The 22,923-nt window shown below is 49.7% G+C and overlaps 1 protein-coding gene across 1 annotated transcript in view; it reads left to right on the plus strand.

The window, feature by feature from the left end:
* Positions 1–22,923, plus strand: part of pfkmb (phosphofructokinase, muscle b) — a 44,906-nt gene that overhangs the window by 8,093 nt on the left and 13,890 nt on the right. The window contains exons 6-14 of the mRNA XM_063036904.1: positions 6,649–6,814; positions 8,075–8,119; positions 8,326–8,434; positions 9,032–9,127; positions 9,718–9,810; positions 10,720–10,845; positions 11,435–11,499; positions 20,628–20,691; positions 21,186–21,332. Of these exons, the coding sequence (XP_062892974.1) occupies positions 6,649–6,814; positions 8,075–8,119; positions 8,326–8,434; positions 9,032–9,127; positions 9,718–9,810; positions 10,720–10,845; positions 11,435–11,499; positions 20,628–20,691; positions 21,186–21,332 (911 nt within the window). The remainder of the gene's footprint in view (positions 1–6,648; positions 6,815–8,074; positions 8,120–8,325; positions 8,435–9,031; positions 9,128–9,717; positions 9,811–10,719; positions 10,846–11,434; positions 11,500–20,627; positions 20,692–21,185; positions 21,333–22,923) is intronic.

Consider the following 22,923-nt stretch of genomic DNA (forward strand, 5'->3'; position numbering starts at 1 on the left):
AAGGTGACATGAGAAGGCCTTGGCGAGTAGGATTAAGGAAAACCCTAAGGCATTCTACACGTATGTGAAGAACAGAAGGATGACCATAGTGAGGGTAGGGCTGATCAGGGATAGAAGAGGAAGTGTTTGCCTGGAGTCAGAGATGGTCAGGGAAGTCCTTACTAAATACTTTGCTTCAGTATTCACCAGTGAAAGGGACCTTGACTTTTGTCAGGACAGTGTAAAGCAGGCTGATATGTTGGGACATATTGATATCAAAAAAAAAGATGTGCTGGTACTTTTGAAAAATATAAGGATAGATAAGTCGATTGGAATATACGCCAGGTTGCTGCGCCTTTGGTGATTATCTTTGCGACCTCACTGGCCATAGGAGTAATACCAGATGATTAGAGGGTGCCAAATGTTATTCCTTTGTTCAAGACAATGAATAGGGATAACTCTGGGAATTGAATTGAATTAAATTGACTTTATTGCTTACATCCTTAATATATACATGAGGAGTAAAAATCTCTATTTGTGCTATGTGCAGTGTGCTGCTGAGAATGTGTTTTACAACTTGGCCCTGGAGGAACGTTGTTTCATTTGGCTGTATTCATGTATGGTTGAATGGCAATCAAACTTGAACTTGAACTGGCAGGTTGTTTCTCGATCAGAAGTCGGTAATGCAAACTTTAATGTTTGTAACCTATGCCAGTGCTTTGGATGAGAATGCACAAGGCACGTTTAGAAAGTTGTAGATGTCACTAAAAGAGTGTTGTAAACAGTGAATATGGTCATCAGGGTTTACGGGGGGGGGTGGGTCTCAATCATCTGAGTAAATGGGCAGAGGAATGGCAAATGAAGTTTAATTCAGAAAAGTGTGAGGTGTTGAATTTTGGGAAAACAAATGACTTTCCCAGTGAATGCAGGGCCCTGGGAGTGTTGTAGAACAGAGGGACCTTGGGGTACAAATGCACAGCTGACTATGTGGCATCGCAGATAGACAGGGTGGTAAAGAAGGCTTTTGGCATGCTGGCTTTCATCAGTCAGGGCACAGAGTACTGAGTTGGGATGTTATGTTGCAGTTGGTGGGGCCACACTGGGAGAATTGTGATCAGATTTGGTCACCCTGCTACAGAAAAGATGTCATTAAGCTAGAAAGAGGGCAGAGGAGATTTACAAGGATGTTGCCTGGAGTCCAGGGACTGAGTTATGGAGAGGGGGTGGGCAAGTCGGGGCTTTATTCCTTGGAGCGTTGGAGACTGAAGGGTAACTTTGTAGAGGAGTATAAAATCATGAAGGGCATAGATAGGGTGAATGTACACAATCTTTTTCCCAGGGTTGGTGAATCAAGAACCAGAGGTCACAGGTTTAAGGTGAGAGGGGAAAGATTTAATAGGGACCCGAGGGGCAATGTCTTCAATGTCTGTATATGGAACGAGCTGCCAGAGGCAGGGACATTAACAACATTTAACAGGCACTTGCACAGGTACGTGGATAGAAAGGGTTTAGATGGTATATGGGTCAAACATGGGCAAATGGGACTGGCTTGGATGGGAATACAAAGAACATAGAACAGCACAGCACATGAACAAGATCTTCAGCCCACAGTGTTGTGCTGAACAACTTCACGCCGAACTAAACTAATCCCTTCTGCCTCCTCCGGCGAAGAGCCTCTTAAACACCTCTGTGGTATATGCCTCTAGCAACACCCCTGGCAGCACATTCCATGCACCCTCCACTCTCTGTGTAAACAAAACTTACCCCTCATTATCTCCTTTGAAATTAACCCCTCTCACCTTAAATACAAGTGCTCTGGTATGAGACATTTAGACCCTGGGGAGAAAAGATTCTGACTATCAACTCTATCGAAGCTTTGCGTAACCTTATTAACCTCTATCAGGTCTCTCCTCAGTCTTCATCGCTCCAGAGAAACAACCCAGCTTTGTCCAGCCTCTCCTAGTAGCTCATGCCCCCTAATCCAGGCAGCATCCTGGTGAACTTCTTCTGCACCCTCTCCAAAGTCTCCACACCCTTGTTGTAATGGGGCGACCAGAACTGTATGTAATACTCCAGAACTGATGCAACATTCCATCTTGGTTCCCATGTACGGTGTTAGCCACATTTCAGACTATGAGATGGGATGGTGCACTGTAAGTCTAACTCTGTGTCTGACCCTGGGAGTGTGTGATGGGACAGTGTGTAGGGAGATTCACTATGTATCTGATCCTGGTATGTTTGATGGGATGGTGTGGAGGGAGATTAACTCGGTGTCTGACCCCAGGAGTGTGTGATGGGACAGTGCGGAGGGAGATTCACTCTGTGTCTGATCCTGGGAGTGTGTGATGGGACAGTGTGGAGGGAGATTCACTCTGTGTCTGACCCTGGCAGTGTGTGATGGGACAGTGTGGAGGGAGTTTCACTCTGTGTCTGATCCTGGGAGTGTGTGATGGGACGGTGTGGAGGGAGATTCACTCTGGGTCTGACTCCGGGAGTGTGTGATGGGACAGTGTGGAGGGAGATTCACTCTGTGTCTGACGCTGGGAGTGTGTGATGGGACAGTGTGGAGGGAGCTTCACTCTGTGTCTGACCCTGGGAGTGTGTGATGGGACAGTGTGGAGGGAGATTCACTCTGTGTCTGATCCTGGGAGTGTGTGATGGGACGGTGTGGAGGGAGATTCACTCTGGGTCTGACTCCGGGAGTGTGTGATGGGACAGTGTGGAGGGAGATTCACTCTGTGTCTGACCCTGGGAGTGTGTGATGGGACAGTGTGGAGGGAGATTCACTCTGTGTCTGACCCTGGCAGTGTGTGATGGGACAGTGTGGAGGGAGTTTCACTCTGTGTCTGATCCTGGGAGTGTGTGATGGGACGGTGTGGAGGAAGATTCACTCTGGGTCTGACTCCGGGAGTGTGTGATGGGACAGTGTGGAGGGAGATTCACTCTGTGTCTGACGCTGGGAGTGTGTGATGGGACAGTGTGGAGGGAGCTTCACTCTGTGTCTGACCCTGGGAGTGTGTGATGGGACAGTGTGGAGGGAGATTCACTCTGTGTCTGATCCTGGGAGTGTGTGATGGGACGGTGTGGAGGGAGATTCACTCTGGGTCTGACTCCGGGAGTGTGTGATGGGACAGTGTGGAGGGAGATTCACTCTGTGTCTGACCCTGGGAGTGTGTGATGGGACAGTGTGGAGGGAGATTCACTCTGTGTCTGATCCTGGGAGTGTGTGATGGGACAGTGTGGAGGGAGATTCACTCTGTTTCTGACCCTGGGAGTGTGTGATGGGCCAGTGTGGAGGGAGATTCACTCTGTGTCTGACCCTGGGAGTGTGTGATGGGACAGTGTGGAGGGAGTTTCACTCTGTGTCTGATCCTGGGAGTGTGTGATGGGACGGTGTGGAGGGAGATTCACTCTGGGTCTGACTCCGGGAGTGTGTGATGGGACAGTGTGGAGGGAGATTCACTCTGTGTCTGACGCTGGGAGTGTGTGATGGGACAGTGTGGAGGGAGATTCACTCTGTGTCTGACCCTGGGAGTGTGTGATGGGACAGTGTGGAGGGAGATTCACTCTGTGTCTGATCCTGGGAGTGTGTGATGGGACGGTGTGGAGGGAGATTCACTCTGGGTCTGACTCCGGGAGTGTGTGATGGGACAGTGTGGAGGGAGATTCACTCTGTGTCTGACCCTGGGAGTGTGTGATGGGACAGTGTGGAGGGAGATTCACTCTGTGTCTGATCCTGGGAGTGTGTGATGGGACAGTGTGGAGGGAGATTCACTCTGTTTCTGACCCTGGGAGTGTGTGATGGGTCAGTGTGGAGGGAGATTCACTCTGTGTCTGACCCTGGGAGTGTGTGATGGGACAGTGTGGAGGGAGATTCACTCTGTGTCTGACCCTGGGAGTGTGTGATGGGACGGTGTGGAGGGAGATTCACTCTGTGTCTGACCCTGGGAGTGTGTGATGGGACAGTGTGGAGGGAGATTCACTCTGTGTCTGATCCTGGGAGTGTGTGATGGGACGGTGTGGAGGGAGATTCACTCTGGGTCTGAATCCGGGAGTGTGTGATGGGACAGTGTGGAGGGAGATTCACTCTGTGTCTGACGCTGGGAGTGTGTGATGGGACAGTGTGGAGGGAGATTCACTCTGTGTCTGACCCTGGGAGTGTGTGATGGGACAGTGTGGAGGGAGATTCACTCTGTGTCTGATCCTGGGAGTGTGTGATGGGACGGTGTGGAGGGAGATTCACTCTGGGTCTGACTCCGGGAGTGTGTGATGGGACGGTGTGGAGGGAGATTCACTCTGGGTCTGACTCCGGGAGTGTGTGATGAGACAGTGTGGAGGGAGATTCACTCTGTGTCTGACCCTGGGAGTGTGTGATGGGACAGTGTGGAGGGAGATTCACTCTGTGTCTGATCCTGGGAGTGTGTGATGGGACAGTGTGGAGGGAGATTCACTCTGTTTCTGACCCTGGGAGTGTGTGATGGGTCAGTGTGGAGGGAGATTCACTCTGTGTCTGACCCTGGGAGTGTGTGATGGGACAGTGTGGAGGGAGATTCACTCTGTGTCTGACCCTGGGAGTGTGTGATGGGACGGTGTGGAGGGAGATTCACTCTGTGTCTGACCCTGGGAGTGTGTGATGGGACAGTGTGGAGGGAGATTCACTCTGTGTCTGACCCTGGGAGTGTGTAATGGGATACTATGTAGGGAGATTCACTGTGTATCTGAACCTGGGAGTGTGTGATGGGAAGGTGTGGAGGGAGATTCATTCTGTGTCTAATCCTGGGAGTGTGTGATAGGATGGTGTGGAGAGAGATTCACTCTGTGTCTGACTCCAGGAGTGTGTGATGGGACGGTGTGGAGGGAGATTCACTCTGTGTCTGACCATAGGAGTGTGTGATGGGACAGTGTGGAGGGAGATTCACTCTGTGTCTGATCCTGGGAGTGTCTGATTGGACAGTGTGGAGAGAGATTCACTCTGTGTCTGACCACGGGAGTGTGTGATGGGACGGTGTGGAGGGAGATTCACTCTGTGTCTGATCCTGGGAGTGTCTGATTGGACAGTGTGGAGAGAGATTCACTCTGTGTCTGACCACGGGAGTGTGTGATGGGACGGTGTGGAGGGAGATTCACTCTGTGTCTGATCCTGGGAGTGTCTGATTGGACAGTGTGGAGAGAGATTCACTCTGTGTCTGACCACGGGAGTGTGTGATGGGACAGTGTGGAGGGAGATTCATTCTGTGTCTGACCCTGGGAGTGTGTGATGGGACGGTGTGGAGGGAGATTCACTCTGTGTCTGACCTCGGGAGTGTGTGATGGGTCAGTGTGCAATGGAGATTCACTCTGTGTCTGATCCTGGGAGTGTCTGATTGGACAGTGTGGAGAGAGATTCACTCTGTGTCTGACCCTGGGAGTGTGTGATAGGACGGTGTGGAGGGAGATTCACTCTGTGTCTGACCCTGGGAGTGTGTGATGGGTTGGTGTGGAGGGAGATTCACTCTGTGTCTGACCCTGGGAGTCTGTGATGGGTCAGTGTGGAGGGAGATTCACTCTGTGTCTGACCCTGGGAGTGTGTGATGGGACGGTGTGGAGGGAGATTCACTCTGTGTCTGACCCTGGGAGTGTGTGATGGGTCAGTGTGGAGGGAGATTCACTCTGTGTCTGACCCTGGGAGTGTGTGATGGGACGGTGTGGAGGGAGATTCACTCTGTGTCTGACCTCGGGAGTGTGTGATGGGTCAGTGTGCAATGGAGATTCACTCTGTGTCTGATCCTGGGAGTGTCTGATTGGACAGTGTGGAGAGAGATTCACTCTGTGTCTGACCCTGGGAGTGTGTGATAGGACGGTGTGGAGGGAGATTCACTCTGTGTCTGACCCTGGGAGTGTGTGATGGGTTGGTGTGGAGGGAGATTCACTCTGTGTCTGACCCTGGGAGTGTGTGATGGGACGGTGTGGAGGGATATTCACTCTGTGTCTGACCCTGGGAGTGTGTGATGGGTCAGTGTGGAGGGAGATTCACTCTGTGTCTGACCCTGGGAGTGTGTGATGGGACGGTGTGGAGGGAGATTCACTCTGTGTCTGACCTCGGGAGTGTGTGATGGGACAGTGTGGTGGGATCTTCACTCTGTGTCTGACCCCGGGAGTGTGTGATGGGACGGTGTTGAGGGAGATTCACTCTGTGTCTGACCATAGGAGTGTGTGATGGGACAGTGTGGAGGGAGATTCACTCTGTGTCTGATCCTGGGAGTGTCTGATTGGACAGTGTGGAGAGAGATTCACTCTGTGTCTGACCACGGGAGTGTGTGATGGGACGGTGTGGAGGGAGATTCACTCTGTGTCTGATCCTGGGAGTGTCTGATTGGACGGTGTGGAGGGAGATTCACTCTGTGTCTGACCACGGGAGTGTGTGATGGGACGGTGTGGAGGGAGATTCACTCTGTGTCTGACCTTGGGTGTGTGTGATGGGACAGTGTGGAGGGAGATTCACTCTGTGTCTGACCCTGGGAGTGTGTGATGGGACAGTGTGGAGGGAGATTCGCTCTGTGTCTGACCCTGGGAGTGTGTGATGGGACAGTGTGGAGGGAGATTCACTCTGTGTCTGACCCTGGGAGTGTGTGACGGGACAGTGTGGAAGTATCTTGTGTGTAAAATGTGACCTCTCGCTCCCTGTCCTAGGTAAGATTACGGCTGAGGAGGTGAAGGCTTCCTCCCATCTGAACATCGTGGGGATCGTGGGCTCCATCGACAATGACTTCTGTGGCACGGACATGACGATCGGCACAGACTCTGCCCTCCACCGGATCATGGAAGTGGTGGACAGCATCACAACCACTGCCCAGAGGTAGTGCGCACATCTGCCTGAGGTTCCCCACACTCAACTGGATCCCTCCGGCTCTCAAGGCTGAGCAAAGGGATCCTATGACAAGGGACAGAGGGTGGTTCAGGTTTATTGTTTTGTGGCAGTTGAACAGTGCAATGACATAAAAAATATGTCACAAAAATGAATAATGCAAAAGAGGAATAGTTAGTTCATGGGTTCAATCTGATGGTGGAGGGGAAGAAGCTGTTCCTGAAACATTAAATGTGTGTTTTCAGGTTCTTGCACCTCCTCGTCAATGGTGCAGGGTATGTCCTCGGTGTTGAGGGATCCTTAATGTTGGATGCTGCTTCTTGAGGTCCCGCCTCTTGCTGATGTCCTCGATGTTGGGGAGGTTTGTCCCTGTGATGGATCTGGCTGAGTTTACAACCATCTGCAGTCTCTTGTGATCCTCGGCATTGGAGCCTCCACACCAGGCGGTGATGCAACCAGTCAGAATGGTCTCCACCGCACATCTGGTGAAATTTGTTTGAGTCTTTGGTGACACACCAAATCTCCTCAAACTCCCAATAAAATATAGCCACTGTTGGGCCTTCTTTGTAATTGCATCAATAAGTTGAGCCCAGGATAGATCCTCAGAGATGTTGACACCCAGGAACCTGAAACTGGTCACCCTTTCCACTGCTGATCTCCCAATGAGGACTGGTGTGTGTTAACACAACTTCCCATTCCTGAAATCCACAATCAATTCGTTACTGATGTTGACTGCAAGGTTGTTATTGCAACTCCACTCAACCAGCTGATCTACCTTGCTCCTGTATGCCTTCTTGTCACCATCTGAGATTCTGCCAGACAGTGGTGTCATCTTTGTTAGCAGTTTGAGGAAAGGAGTGGGGTGGAATGGTGAAGGAATTTGCATGTCATGAAGCAGTGGGAAGCAATGAATCAAAACTTGACTGAGGCTTTCTTTTTCACCCCCTCCACTCCCCCTTTCTCTCCCCTCCCTCTCTCTCTTCCCCTCCCCTCTCTGCCCCACCCTTTCTCTTCCCCCTCCCTTCCTTCACTCTCTCCCCCTCCCTCCCCTCCCTATCTTTCTTTCCCACTCTCTCTCCCTCTCCCTCTGTCTCTTCCCCCTCCCTTTCTCTCTTCCTCCTTCCCTCTCTCTTCCCCCCTCTTTCTCTTCCCCTCCCTCTCTCTCCCTCCTCCCCCTTGCTCTCTCCCTCTCTCACCCCTTCCCCTCTCTCCCCACCCTCACCCCTCTCTGTATACACTCCCTTCTCACAGCCACCAGCGGACATTTGTACTGGAGGTGATGGGTCGACACTGTGGGTGAGTGTAGCGCCCCTCCCCCATCAATTCCCACCTCACTACTCTCCCCATACCTCTGTGTTTATTCCCTCCCCCCGCTAGTTCCCTCCATCTCTCTCCAATTCCTCCACCCCTCCCCCTTGGTCACAGCCCTGCCTCGTTCCCTGAACATGTTCTTCCTCCTATCCCCTCCACACACCCTCACCCAACCTGCCCCCTCCCCACAGGTACCTGGCCCTGGTGTCGGGATTGGCCTCTGGAGCCGACTGGGTTTTCGTCCCCGAGTCTCCCCCTCCGAAAGACTGGGAGGATATCATCTGCCACAGGCTGAACGAGGTGAGTGAGGGAGCTTAGGGGGAGGGTTGGGGAAGGAAGGTAGGTGGGTGGGGTGGTGAGGGGGGGGTGGCAAAGGGAGAGGAATGGTTGAGGAGAGGAAGGGGACGGGGGAAAGGTAAAGGGAGCAGACAAGACCGGTGATGAGAGCGAACATTAGGGGGTGTGGGAGGAAGGGATTGGGGATAGGAGAGAGTAAGGAAGAGTGAAGAGCAGAGGGAGGAGTTGTAGAGGGGAGGGTGCTGGGGTGCGATTGGTAACAAGGGAAGATGATTGGGGGGTGCAGAGGGGTAGAGGGTAAATGTGGGCAGGGAGAGGGGACTGTGGGAGGATGAGGCTTGGGGTAGAGGAGGGAGCGGAGGCATGAGAGGGAGCAGACAGGAGGGATCCCAGGTGAAGGAAAAGGTGTGTGGAGGAAGGAGGAGTTGGAGAAAGGTGATGGAGTGGGGAGAGGGAGAAGAAGGGAAGTGGGGAGCGGGGAGTGCGGGGAGGCTGGGACGTGAGGAGGAATTGGCTGAGGAGGGAGCAAACATTCATGACAGGGAGGAGACTGATATCTTCCTCATCCCCCCGTCCTCTCTCCATCCCCACCCCACACAGTCCCGTCATCGAGGGTCGAGATTGAACGTGATTATCGTGGCTGAGGGAGCTGTCGACCAAGAGGGAAAAGCAATAACCTCGGGATACATCAGACAAGTAGGTTAACCCCCAAACCCTTCCCACCTTCCTGAAACCATTCCGTCGGATTCACCCTCCCCACAGATACACCCAACTACATGAAAGCACTCCTCCCTTGCACAGAAACAACCCATGTTTCCCCACAACTACACCCCTCCCTGCATATGGAGAGATCCTTCTCCTCCCCTCCCTCCTTTCAAATGCACACACATCCAAAGATCCCCCCCTCTCCTCCCTACCTCCTTACAGAGATACATCCATCCCCAACATTGTCCCATTTTTCTCTCTCGCACACGCGCGCACACATACACACCTGACACTGTCTCAAAACACTCTCCCAGCATTAGGAACATAATAAAGTTCCCTCCATCTCTCCCTCCTTCCCATCCTCATCCCCACCTTTTCTCCCTCCCTCCCTTATCCCCTCCTTCCCTCCCTCCCTCTCTTGTTCGTGCTCTCTCTCTCCCTCATTCCCCCTCTCCCACTCCCCCACCCTCTCTTCCATTCTCTCTCCCACCCTCTTTCCCTCCCCTTCCCCCTCTCCTTGCCCCCTCACCCCTCTCCTCCTCCCTCTGTCCCCTTCTCCTCACCTACCTTCTCGCACACAGATGGTCACCCAACGTCTTGGTTTCGACACACGAGTCACTATTTTGGGACATGTACAGAGAGGGGGTACTCCCAGTGCCTTCGACCGCATCCTGGTAAGGACTTGTAAGGTGGCGGTACCACCGTAGGGGCAGCAAGGAAGGCGGGTGGGAGTGCCGGGCGAACATGGCAACAGGAGGGATTGATGTGGGAGGAGGCCTTGCGGGGGAGAGCCGTGGGAGCGGGCGATGTCAGTTCATTTTTTTTTGCTCAGGTTGTTGACTTTGATGTTCATTCTACATTTCCTCTCACCCTTCTTTCCCATCCACTCTAATCGAACACCTCTTTATCCACCCATTCCCTGCCACTCTTCCCTGTCCCATCCTGCCTGCCTGCCTTCAACCCTCGCACTCCCACCCCCTCCAACACTTTCTATCCCCCTTCTCAACCCCCTCTTCCTCCCCTTCCTCCTCCCTCACTCTCCCCATCTCTCCCCCACCCCTCTCTCCACCTCCCCTCTCTGCCCCTCTCTCCCACCTCCTGTTACCACTCTCACTTCCCCTCTCTTCACCATACCCCCTCACTCCCCACTCTTGCCCCCTCTCTTCCACACTCTCTACCCTTCTTTCAATACCTCCTCTCCCCCACACTCTCTCTCTACCTGCTTTCTAACCCCTCTCCACCCTCTTTCACTCACTTCTCTTACCCTCTCACTCAACCCTCTCTCTGCTCTTCTTTCTCCCCCTCCTCCACTCTCATTTCCTCTCTGTCCCACCACTCTTTACCCCATCCATCCCTCTCTCCCCCATCCATCCCTCTCTCCCTTGCTGTATCCCCCTTGATCTCTCCCCTCCCTTTCTTTCTTTTCCCTTCCCTCTCCCCCATCTCACTCCTCCATCCCTGGCTCCTCCCTGCCTACCTCCCCTTGCTCTCTTGCTCACCCTTTCTACCGCTCTCTCCCCCCTCTGTCTCCCCCGTCTCCCGCCTCCTTCTCCTCCTCTCTCTCTCTCTGCCTCTCCCCCCAGGGCAGTCGGATGGGAGTGGAGGCAGTCATGGCCCTTTTGGAGGCCACCCCTGCCACCCCAGCTTGTGTGGTGAGTCTGTCAGGGAACCAAGCCGTGCGTCTCCCTCTGATAGAGATGGTGCAAATGGTGAGTCTGAACGATGTTGTGGTGGGGGAGAGGAGGGAGGAGGGGATAGTTGGGGGTCATTGGGAAGATATGAGGGAAGAGATGGGGACTATGAAGGTGGGATTGAGCTGGGAGGAGCTGCAGGGGAAGGTAGAGAGAGAGGTGGAACAGTTGGGGATTGGGGGAGGATGTGGAGTGGAGTGTGTGGGGGTTAGAGGGAGATGTGGGAAAGTGGGAATGGGATGGGGAGGGAGGGGACAGGGTGTTTGGGGCCGTTGGGGAGATTGGAGTGGTGGGAGGAGGGGCTGATGGGAGGGAGATGGAGGAGGGTGAGGATGGTGCTGAGGAAGAATTGAGGTGGTGGAGGGATGTGAGGAGGGTTAAACAAGGAGATGGGTGGATGTGATGAGGTGGAGAGGAGGGGATGGGGAAGATGAAGTTGAGCGAGGAAGAGGTGTTATAGTTACTTGGTTTGGTGTTGAGGCTACGAGGAAGCACAAATTACTTTGACCCCCTCCCAAAGTCTGTGAGGTGGCTCTGTGGGTCGGGAGTGATGGTGGACTGGTGGGTGGTGAGCGGATGGACCCCATGACCTCTGTTTTCCTCTCAGACGAAAGATGTTACCAAGGCAATGGAGGAGAAACGGTTCAGTGAAGCCATGAAACTCAGAGGAAGGTGATTGCTACCTTTGGTTTGGAATGTGGAATCGTTGGTGGAGGGGGGTGGGGAGGGGAGGATACGAATGGGGGAATGGAGAAGGAGGGGTTTTGGCCAAGGGCCTGGGGTGTGAGCTGTGGTAGACAAGCAGTTTGGTCATTGTCCAGAGCTGTTCCTCTCCATTTGCCCCTTTCCCCACCCCATCTCTCTGGAACTTGCATCCCACACCAAGCTCACCAGGAGAAGGACCTTCACCCCCTTGTTTCTACACCTCCAACCTCCCTTCTCCACACAGAATATGTTATCCCAAAGCCTCCACCACCTCCAACTATGGATTGGATTTGTACCATGTACTGTGATATAGTGTCTTCCACACTGTTCATACAGAACAGATAATTACACCGTGTACTGAGGTAGAACAAGGTAAAATAATAATAGCATGCAGTTACAGAGAAAATACAGAGCAGACAATAAGGTGCAGGATCATCATCATAATGTGCCATGTCATGGTCTTACCATGATTGTTCTTGGCAATTTTTTCTACAGAAGTGGTTTGCCATTGCCTTCTTCTGGGCAGTGTCTACACAAGATGGGTGACTCCAACCATTATCAGTACTCTTCAGAGATTGTCTGCCTGGCGTCAGTGGTCACATAACCAGGATGTGATGTGCACCACCTGCTCCCATGGCTTTATGTGACCCTGATGGGCGGGGGTTTGGCTAAGCAGATGAAACATCTTGCCCAAGGGTGACCTGCAGGCTAGTAGGGAGAATGAGCACCTTACACCTCCTTTGGTGGAAACGTATCTCCACCCTGCCACCCAAGATCATAACGAGGTAGTTCGGAATTGGTTTATACAGTGAAAAGTTTGTCTTACATACTGTTCCACCAGATCTGATCATTACATGGTGCATCAGGGTAGAACAAGGTAAAACAATAACAATGCAGAATGAATCTATGGAGTCCTGAAAAAGAGGATCCGCATGAAACGTCAACTGTTCACTCTTTTCCATAGATGCTGCCTGACTTGCTGAGTTCCTCCAGCATTTTGTGTGTGTTGCTTTGGATTTTCAGCATCTGCAGACTTTCTCGAGTTTATAAAACAATAATTATTATGTATGCGCGGAGCAAGAAGGATTTAACTTTTTTTTTACTGCATACTCTGAGCGATTTCCAGTGCGGGAGCGCAGCACCGGGCCCGCTGAGACGAAAACCGCGCAAAAAGTCCAACAGCACAAATTTCGCTACTTGACCATGATAATGCCGTATTTTTGTTTCATTGCATCTTGCTTGCCGCAAAATCACACAATAGGATAAATCTTTTTTTTTACTGAGTCATGTTAGCCGTTGTACACACTGTGAAACTTAGCGACGAACCCGGGCCCGCCGGGACAAAAATGAGCTCATTCGAAAGCCCGCGCAAAAAGTGAGCTTTCCGCACGTCTGGGGCCCAATCGATTCAATGGGCGATCGATCGCATGCGCACTTGCCATATTCTCGCAATCAATCCAATAAAATTCATCCCTCCCGCTATAGATGGGAACCACAGAGGAAGGAAATAACTGAGAAAAAAACATGAAATGTCCATCCTGCTTGGTACTGATGAAGTGGCCGGTGCACCCCGTGGACCGCCACTGGAGGGCAGCTTCTCTCTGTGCCTTCCTGGTGAATCTTCTCTTGGTTCATGTGCAGGGACGCCAGATTCATCAGCAGAGGACGCTGCTGTCGCTTCCCTGAGACCCTGTCAGATCACTGGCCAATATGATCAAATATTGATCAAATCCTGACGAAGGGTCTCGGCCTGAAACATCGACTGTACCTCTTCCTAGAGATGCTGCCTGGCCTGCTGCGTTCACCAGCAACTTTGATGTGTGTTGCTTGAATTTCCAGCATCTGCAGAATTCCTGTTGTTTATGATCAAATATCGCCGTTTGTCAGCTCAAGTTCTGCCACTCGACTGTGATAATGCCAGACGGCTTCATTCTTTCTGGGAGACGCGCGTGTAGACTGTGTTCACAACCTTTGCTTCATGGCCTCTTGCTTGTCGCAAATTCGCTCCTGGACAGCTGGCTGTAGGTGATCTAATCCGGTGTCTGAAGTGCGCTTAATTCGGCGGGCGAGGCACCTGTGAATTCGTTTGGGATAACCCGATAATGGAAAAGAAAACGGCTTAATTCTGTCAGGTCCGCCCGTGTTGGTTTAGAAAGATCTTGTTTCACTGTTTGCACTGCTCGCTCTGCCAGGCAAATTAATATTGCGTGATATGGACCCATAACATTCTTTCCCACAAACACCTTGAATTCTGCACTTGTGAAAACTGGACTATTATCGGATAATGATCATTTCCGAAATACCAAAGGTGGTGAAGACCGACCTCTTAGTGATGCGGAGTAGTTGTGGACGAATATGATGCCTCTATCCACCTCGAATGGGCATTCACAATAACCAGAAACGTGTCCTCAGCATGGTCCAAAATAAACGATGTGGATGGTTTAAGGTGGAATTGGAGGGGGGGGGGTCTTTGGCAATATTTTTTGGGTTTGCTGACAAATACGGTTTGATGAACACCATGCTCTTAATATCGGTGTCCATTTTAAGCAAAATCACACATAACTACTTGCCAATGCCTTCATTCTCACCACACCTGGATGAGCATCATACAAACGCTTGCGGCCTGGGGTGGGAGAACCACTACATGACCGCTCCATAATATGCAGCCATCCTGCAGGCGGTCAAGGATGTCTCCGATTGGGTCCACACCATTCTAAAGGGCAGTCAGAAGTCGTATCAGAACCAATGACAGATAGGAAATGGAAGGAGGTCCTGAAGAGACAATATAAGAAAGTTGAAAAGCAGGACCTCTCGGGTATTAATCTCTGGATTGCTGCCTGTGACATTGCCAGTGAAGATACGAATATGATGATTTGGCAAGTGAGGAATTGGTGCAGGGGGCAGAATTTCAGATTTTTTAATCATTGGGATTGCTTCTGGGAAAGGTATGACCTGTACAAAAAGAATGGTTTACACCTAAATCAGAGGGGGACCAATATCCTTGCTGGCAGGTTTGCTAGAGCTGTTGGGGAGGGTTTAAACTAATTTGGTGGTGGGGGGGCGAGGGTGGGTGGAAATCGGAGCGATAGGGCAGACAATGGGACAGTTGGTATACAAGCAGATGCAGCATTTAGTGAGACTGTGAGGAAGGACAGGCAGTTGGGCATCTCTGAGACATGGCTGAAAGATCATAGTTGGGAGCTTAACATCCAAGGATGCACATTGTATTGAAAGACAGGCAGGTAGGCAGAGAGGGTGGGGTGGCTCTGTTGGTAGAAAATGAAATTAAATCATTAGAAAGAGGTGACATAGGATCAGAAGATGTAGAATCCTTGAGAGTAGAATTAAGAGGCTGCAAGGGCAAAAAGACCCTGATGGGAGTTATATACAGACCTCTGAACAGTAGTCAGGATATGGGGTACAAATTACAATGGGAGATGGAATGGGCATGTCTGAAGGACAATGTTACAACAGTCATGGGGAATTTCAATATGCAGGTACATTGGTGCTGAATCCCAAGAGAGGGAATTTGTAGAATGTTTTTTAGAGTAGCTTGTCGTTGAGCCCACTCAGGAAAAAGACAATTCTGGATTGGGTGTTGTGTAATGAACCAGATTTGATTAGGGTAAAGGAACCCTTAAGAGGCAGTGACCACAATGTGACAGAATTCACCTTGCAGTTTGAAAAGGAGAAGCTAAAATCAGATGTATCAGTATTACAGTGGAGTAAAGTGAATTACAGACGCATGAGAGAGGAGCTGGCCAAAGTTGATTGAAGGGGGACACCAGCAGGAATGATGGCAGAGCAGCAATAGCTGGAGTTTCGGGGAGAAATTCAGGAGGCACAGATAGATGCATCCTAAAGAGAAAGAAGTATTCTAAAGGGAGAATGAGGCAACCCTGGCTGACAAGGGAAGTCAAAGACAGCATAAGAGCAAAAGAGAGGGCATATAATATAGCAAAAGAATATCGGGATGGTAGAGGATGGCAAGCTTTCTAAACCGATGGAAGACAATTAAAGAGGCAGTCCAAAGAGAAAAGATGAAATATGAAAGGTCAAATAGACAATAATATAAAAGAGGATACTAAAAAAATTTTTTCAGATACATAAAGTGTAAAAGAGAGATGAGAGTGGATAATAGACCGCTGGAAAATTATGCTGGAGAGGTAGTAATGGAGTACAGAGAAATGGCAGATGAACTCATTAAGTATTTTGCACCAGTCTTCACTGTGGAAGACACCAGTAGTGTGACAGAAATTCGAGAGTGTCAGGGGAAGAAGTTGCTATTACTAAGGAGAAGGTGCTTGGAAAGCTGAAAGATCTGAAGGTAGAAAAGTCACCTGGACCAGATGGACTCCACCCCAGTGTTCTGAAAGAGGTAGCTGAAGAGATTGTGGAGGCATTGGTAATGATCTTTCTAGAATCACTAGATTCTGGATTGGTTCTGGAAGATTGGAAAATTACAAATGTCACTCCACTCTTCAAGAAGTGAGGGAAGTAAAATGCAGGAAACTATAGGCTAGTTAGCCTGACTTCAGTGGTTGGGAAGATGTTAGTGTCCATTATTAACAATGAGATTACGTGGTACTTGAGAGACATGGTAAAATAGGCTGAAGTCAGCATGGTTTTGAGGAAATATTGTTCTGTCAAAAAATTTAAACAAGGTAATTTGAGAGAATGTAGTTGGATGAGCTTCAGCAACATACTGAACTATAGGCCTGTTTAAATTTTTTGACAGAACAATATTTCCTCAAAACCATGCTGACTTCAGCAGATGTTGTTTACTTGAATTATCAGGCAGGCTTTGACAAGGTGCTGTACATGAGGCTGATTAACAAGCCACAAGCCCATAGTATTACAAGAAAGATTCTAGCATGGATAAAGCAGTGGCTGATTGGCTGCTGATGACTAGAGGTGTTTCACAAGGGTCGGTATTGGGACCACTTCTTTTTACATTATATGTCAATGACTTGGATGACAGAATTGATGGCTTTGTGGCCAGGTTTGTGGATGATATGAAGATAGATGGAGGGGTAGGTAGTGTTGAGGAAGCAGGGAGTCTGCAGAAGGATTTAGACAGATTAGGAGAATGAGCAAAGAAGTAGCACATGGAATACAGTGTCAGGAAGTGTATCGTCATGCACTTTGGTAGAAGACTACTTTCTAAATGCAGAGCAAATTCAGAAATCATAGGTGAAAGAGGACTTGGGAGTACTTGTGCAAGTTGAGTTGGTGGTGAGGAAGGCAAATTCAATGTCAGCATTCATTTCGAGAGGACGGGAATATAAAAGCAAGGATGTAATACTGAAGCTTTATAATGCATAGGTCAGACTGCACTTGGAGTATTGTAAGCTGTGTGGGGCCCGTTATCTTAAAAAAAAATGTGCTGACAATCAAGACAATACAAAGGAGGTTTGTGAGATTGATGCTGGGAATGAAAGGATTGACATATGAGGAGTGTTTGATGACTCTGGTTCTGTTGAAGTTTAGAAGAGTGAGGGAGGGGGTGGAGAGCTCATTGAAACCTATCAGATAAGGAAAAGCCTGGAAAGAGTGGATGTGAAGATGATGTTTCCTATAGTGGGATAGTCTAGGACCAGAGGACACAACATCAGAGTAGAGGGATGTTCCTTCAGAGCAGAGATGAGGAATTTCTTTAGCTAGAGGGTGGAAAATCTGTGGAATTTATTGCCACAGATAGCTGAGGAGGCCAAGCCATTGGGTATATTTAAATCGGAGGTTGATAGGTTCTTGATTAATCAGGGTGTCAAAGATTACAGGGAGAAGGCAGGAGAATGGGATTGAGAGGGATAATCTTCTTCTTCTGGCTATCCATCCCATAGGATGATGATGGTTCCTTTCATTCAGTTAGTGGGGTGGTACCCCACTCCTCAGAAAGGAACAGCGTGTGCATGAATGGATTTTAGGTGAGTAGGAGGTTGCACAGGTCCAGACACACCCTCTCGACATCCCCTCCCGGATCCAGTGGCATGGTGGGCTCCAAGACCACTGAGGGAAGTTCTGTTGCAGTGAGTGGCCAGACAAAGCTTCAATGCAAGGGATGTCCTTTCCGCGCTTCACGGCACATGTTTGCTAGATGGCTGTTGACCATACGAGAGGGTTCATCCGCCCTTTGACAGGTCTTGTTTTTCATCCTGCAGGGTGTCTAGCCACCCTCCTCACCAGGCAAGCCTGGTGGGGGGGCCGGTTTAGTCGCCGACCGCTCGACCACCTGACAGGTAGTACTGGGTTACATGTTACCAGTAGCACTCAGACAAGAGGGATAATAAATCAGCCATGATGGAATAGCAGAGCAGACATGGGCTGAATGGCCTAATTCTGCTCCTATATCTTATGGTCTTATAGATTGTAAGGTTAAGGGTCCGACTTGTCACAGAAGAGTTCTGTTCAATAGTCTGATCACAGTGGAGTAGAATCTGTCCTTGAGCCTGGTGGTGTGAGCTTTCAGGCTTTTGTATCTCCTGCCCGATGGGAGAGGGGGGAAGAGAGAATGTCCGGTGTGGGTGGGGTTTTTGATTATTCTGGCTGCTTTACTGAGGCAGTGAGAAATGTAGACAGAGTCCATGGAGGGGAGGTTGATTTCTGTGATGTGCTGAGCTATGGCCACAACTGTGCAGTTTATTTTGGTCACAGGTAGAAAGATATCCTTTCCCTCTGGTCCAATTAGAGTTTTCTATTAGAATCTTAGAATCACACCACACAGATAAAGGTCCTTCAGCCCAACTGGTCCATGCCGACTGTGTAGCCCAGTGAGCTAGTCCCATCTGCCCGCCTTTGGCCCACAGTCCTCTAAACTTCTCCTATCCGTGTACTTATCTAGATGCCCCTGAAACATTGCTAATCTGCCCGCCTCACAACAAAGAAGATTATCGCAGGTTACAACGGGACATTGACAGAATGCTGAGCTGGGCTAAGGAGTGGTAGATTGAGCTCAATCCAGGAAAAAATGTGAAATAATTCACTTTGGAAGGTTGGATTTGAAGGCAGAATACAAAGAGCAGAGGGATCTTGGAGTCCACATCCATAAATCCCTCAAAGTTGCTGTGCAAGTTGGCAGGGTTGTTAAGAAGATGTATGTGGTGTGCTGGTCTTCATTAGTCGGGGGATTGAGTTCAAGAGTCATGAGGTAATGTTGCAGCTCTTTAAAACCCTGGTTAGACCACACTTGGAATATGGTAACACATACAAACTGCTGGAGGAACAGTTGACATTTCGGGCTGAAACCCTTTGACAGAACTGGAGAAAAAAAGCTGAGGAGCAGATTTAAAACGTAGGGGGCAGAGAAACACAAGGCGATAGGTGAAACCTGAAGGGGGAAGGATGAAGTAAAGAGCTGGGACATTGACTGGTGAAAGAGACAGAAGGCCATGGAAGAAAGAAAAGGGGGGAGGAGCACCAGAGGGAGGTGATTGGCAGACAAGGAGATAAAGTGAGAGAGGGAGAAGGGAATGGGGAATGGTGATGGAGAGGTGGGGGGCATTACTGGAAGCTTGAGAAGTCAATGCTCATGCCAATAGGTTGGAGGCTACCCACATGGATTATAAGGTGTTGTTCCTCCAACCTGAGTGTGGCCTCATCGCAACAGTAGAGGAGGATTGACATCAGAATGGGAACGGGAAGTGGAATTAAAATGGGTGGCCACTGAGAGATCCCGCCTTTTTTGGCATACTGAGCATAGGTGCTAGGCGAAGCAGTCTCCCAATCTACGTCGGGTCTCACTGATGTACGGGAGGCCACACTAGGAACACCGGACACAGTAGATGACCCCAACAGACTCACAGGCAAAACGTCACCTCACATGGAAGAACTGTTGGGGACTGAATGGTAGTGAGGGAGGAAATGTAGGGGCAGGTGTAGCGTTTGTTCCACTTGCACAGAAAAAGCGTCTCTTCCTTGGAGTATGGTGTTCAGTTCTGGTCACATTATTATAGGAAGGATGTGGAAGCTTTAGAGATGGTGCAGAGGAGATTTACCAGGATCCTGCCTGGATTAAAGAGCATATCTGATGAGGAAAGGTTGAGTGAACAAGGGGTTTTCTCTTTGGGGCAAAGGAGAGTGAGAGGTGATTTGATAGAGATGTACAGGATGATGAAAGGCATAGAACAAGTAGGTAACCAGTGCCTTTCTACAAAAGAAGAAATGGCTAATACTAGGGAGCATAGTTTTAAGGTGAGTGGAGAAAAGTACGGGGAGAGATGTCAGAGGTAGGTTTTTATTTACATGGAAAATAGTGGAAGTGTGGAGGCGGATACATTAGGGACTTTTAAGAAACTTAGATAGGCACATGGATAATGGAAAGATGGAGGACCATGTGGAAGAGAAGGGTTAGATTGATCCAGGAGTAGGTTCAAAGGTCATGGGCCGAAGGTGTTGTAGTGTTCTATGTTCAACTACTGTTTCTGGCAGTTCATTCCAAATATGCACCAACCTCTCTGTGAAGAAAATTTCCCTGATGTTCCTTTTAAATCTCTCATCTCTGATCTTAAACCTGTGTCCTTTTGTTTTTACCCCACCCCCACCCCCCAGGAAAAGACTGTACTTTCACTCTGTCTATCCCCTCATGACATTATATATATACCTCTATCAAGTTGCCTCCTCAATCTCCTAAATTCCAGGGAATAAAGTTCTAGTAGAGAGTTTACAGTTGCACTACCACTCCTTATAACTCAGACCTTCAGGTCCAGGGAACGTTCTGGTAAATCTTTTTTGCACCCTTTCTAGTTTAATAAAATCTTTCCTGTAACAGGGCAAATTGTGGAGGGTGGGAGCGGGTAGGGTGGAAGGAAAGCAGGGAGGGGTAGAGACAGAATGAAAACTGTTCCTCACTCCTCTCCCTTGCTGACCTTATCTCCTCTCTCACTTCCCCATCACCCACCTCATATCCCAACACACTCTTCCTCCCTCCCCTCTGACCTCTTGCCCCTCCCCTGACCCCTTAATGCTCACCCTCCCCTGCCTCAACCCTCCTCCTTTACCTCCGTCTCCACTCTTATCCCTTCCTTCTCATCCCTCCCCCCTCATTCTTCAAAGCTCACCCCTCACCCTCTGCTCCTCACCCCTCCCCCTCTGCACAGGAGTTTTGAGAACAACTGGGACACTTATCGACTCCTCTCGCACTACGACCTTCCCTCCACCAAGGTAAGTGAGGGCGAGTCTTCCGGACCCAGGGGTGGGAGGGAGGAAGGTCCCACATCCAGGGTGTGGTTGGGATGGAATCCTCTGGGTGTAGGGAGGGAGCCAGGAGTGGGGAGAGACTGCCTGATGCATAGGCAGGGTTTGATGGGGTGGGAGTAAGAAAGGGAGAGAGGGGTGTATCTGTGGTAGTCCCTGTCTACAGGGTTGTTTTGTGACAGCAACTCAGTGACTGTCCCCCACTTCTCCCCTTCCCCACACTTCCCTCCCCTCTCTCCCCCATCTGTCCCTCTCCTTCCTCTCTCTTTACCCTATCTCTCCTATTTTCTTAACCCCACTCTCTCCCTATTCTGCCCCCTCCCACCTCTCTTTCCCCATCTGTATCACCTCTCTCACCCCCATCTTCCCCAATCTCCCCATCTCTCACCCCTCCTCTTTCTTACCCCCCTTCTCTCTATCACTTCCCTTCCCTCCTTCTCCCCTCTTCCACCCTCCCCCAGAGTAACTTCACCCTGGCAGTGATGAACGTGGGGGCTCCTGCAGCCGGCATGAATGCTGCTGTCCGATCCGCCATCCGCGTTGGGTTGACACAGGGACACAAGATGTTGGTTGTCCACGATGGCTTTGAGGGCCTGATCAATGGAGCGGTGAGTGACTTTCGGCATTCGGGAATCCCCTGGAGCTGGGGAGCTTGAACCTACAATTGGATCCTAAAATCTGGAAACTGGATCCTGGATTCTGTATCCTAGTGCAGCACATAACAGGCCCTTCGGTCCACAATGTCTATGCCTAACACAATGTCAAATTAAACTAAATCTGTTCTGCTTCTCTCTCCATTCCCTGCACATCCACATGCCCATCTAACAGATTATTTAGATGCCTCTATTGTATCTGCCTCCACCCCTACCCCTAGCAGCATATTCCAGACATCCATTGCTCTTTTTAAAAAAAAAACTTGCCTCACACATCTCCTTTGAACTTAACCCTTCTAGTATCAGATTTCTGAACCCTGGGGAAAAGATACCTGTCTACTCTATCTATGTCTCTGGCTGTCCATTTGATCTCTGCCTCTTATCACCTTGTACACCTCTATTAAGTCACCTCTCATCCTCTTTCACTCCAGAGAGAAAAGCCCTAGCACACTCAACCTATCCAGGATGCCGCCTGTATTAGAGAGCATTTCAGGCGGCATCCTGGTAAATCTCCTCTGCACCCTCTCTAAAGCTTCCACATCCTTCCCATTATGTGGTGACCAGAGCTGAACACACTATTCCAGGTGTGGTCTAACCAGGGTGATGAATTCAATCCTCTGACTAATGGGTTTGAGAGGGAAAATAAATCAGCCATGATCAAATGATGGAGCAAATTCAATAGGCTGAAAAGCTGAATCCTGCTCCTATGTCTTACGGTTTTAATGAAGTCCAACACACCATACAGCTTTTTAACCACCCTATCAACTTGTGAGGCAACTTTGAGGGATCTCTGGATGTGGACCCCTAGATCCCCCTGTTCCTCCACACTGCTAAGAATCCTGCCATTAACCCGCATTCTGCCTTCAAACTCGACTTTCCAAAGTGAATCACTCACACTTCGCCGGGGTGAACTCCATCTGCCATTTCTCAGTCCAGCTCTGTATCCTGTCAATGTCCCATTGTAACCTATGATAACCTTCTCCACTATCCACAACTCCACCAACCTTCATGTCATCTGCAAATTTACTAACCCACCCTTCCACTTCCTCATCCAAATCATTTATAAAAATAACAGAGCACAGGTCTCAGAACAGATCCCTGGGGAACACTACTAGTCACCGTTGTCCAGGCAGAGTAACTCTGCATCTACAATCACCCTCTGCCTTCCATAAGCAAGCTAATTCTGAATCTACAGTCTCCTGACTTTGTGAATGAGCCTATCATGGGAAACCTTATCAAACGCCTTACTAAAATCTGTACACACCACATCCACTACCTTTCTTTCATCAATTTGTTTTGACACTTCCTCAAAGAATTCATTCAGGCTCCTGAGGCATAACCTGCCCCTCACAAAGCCATGCTGACTATCCTGAATCAAGCAACATACATCAAAGTTGCTGGTGAACGCAGCAGGCCAAGCAGCATCTATAGGAAGAGGCGCAGTTGACGTTTCAGGCCGAGACCCTTCGTCAGGACTGAATCCTGAATCAAACTATGTTTCTCCAAATGTTCATAAATCCTGTCTCTAAGAATCATCTCCAATAGT

This window comes from Mobula hypostoma, chromosome X1 (assembly GCF_963921235.1).
Source record: "Mobula hypostoma chromosome X1, sMobHyp1.1, whole genome shotgun sequence".
NCBI classification, from domain to species: domain Eukaryota; kingdom Metazoa; phylum Chordata; class Chondrichthyes; order Myliobatiformes; family Myliobatidae; genus Mobula; species Mobula hypostoma.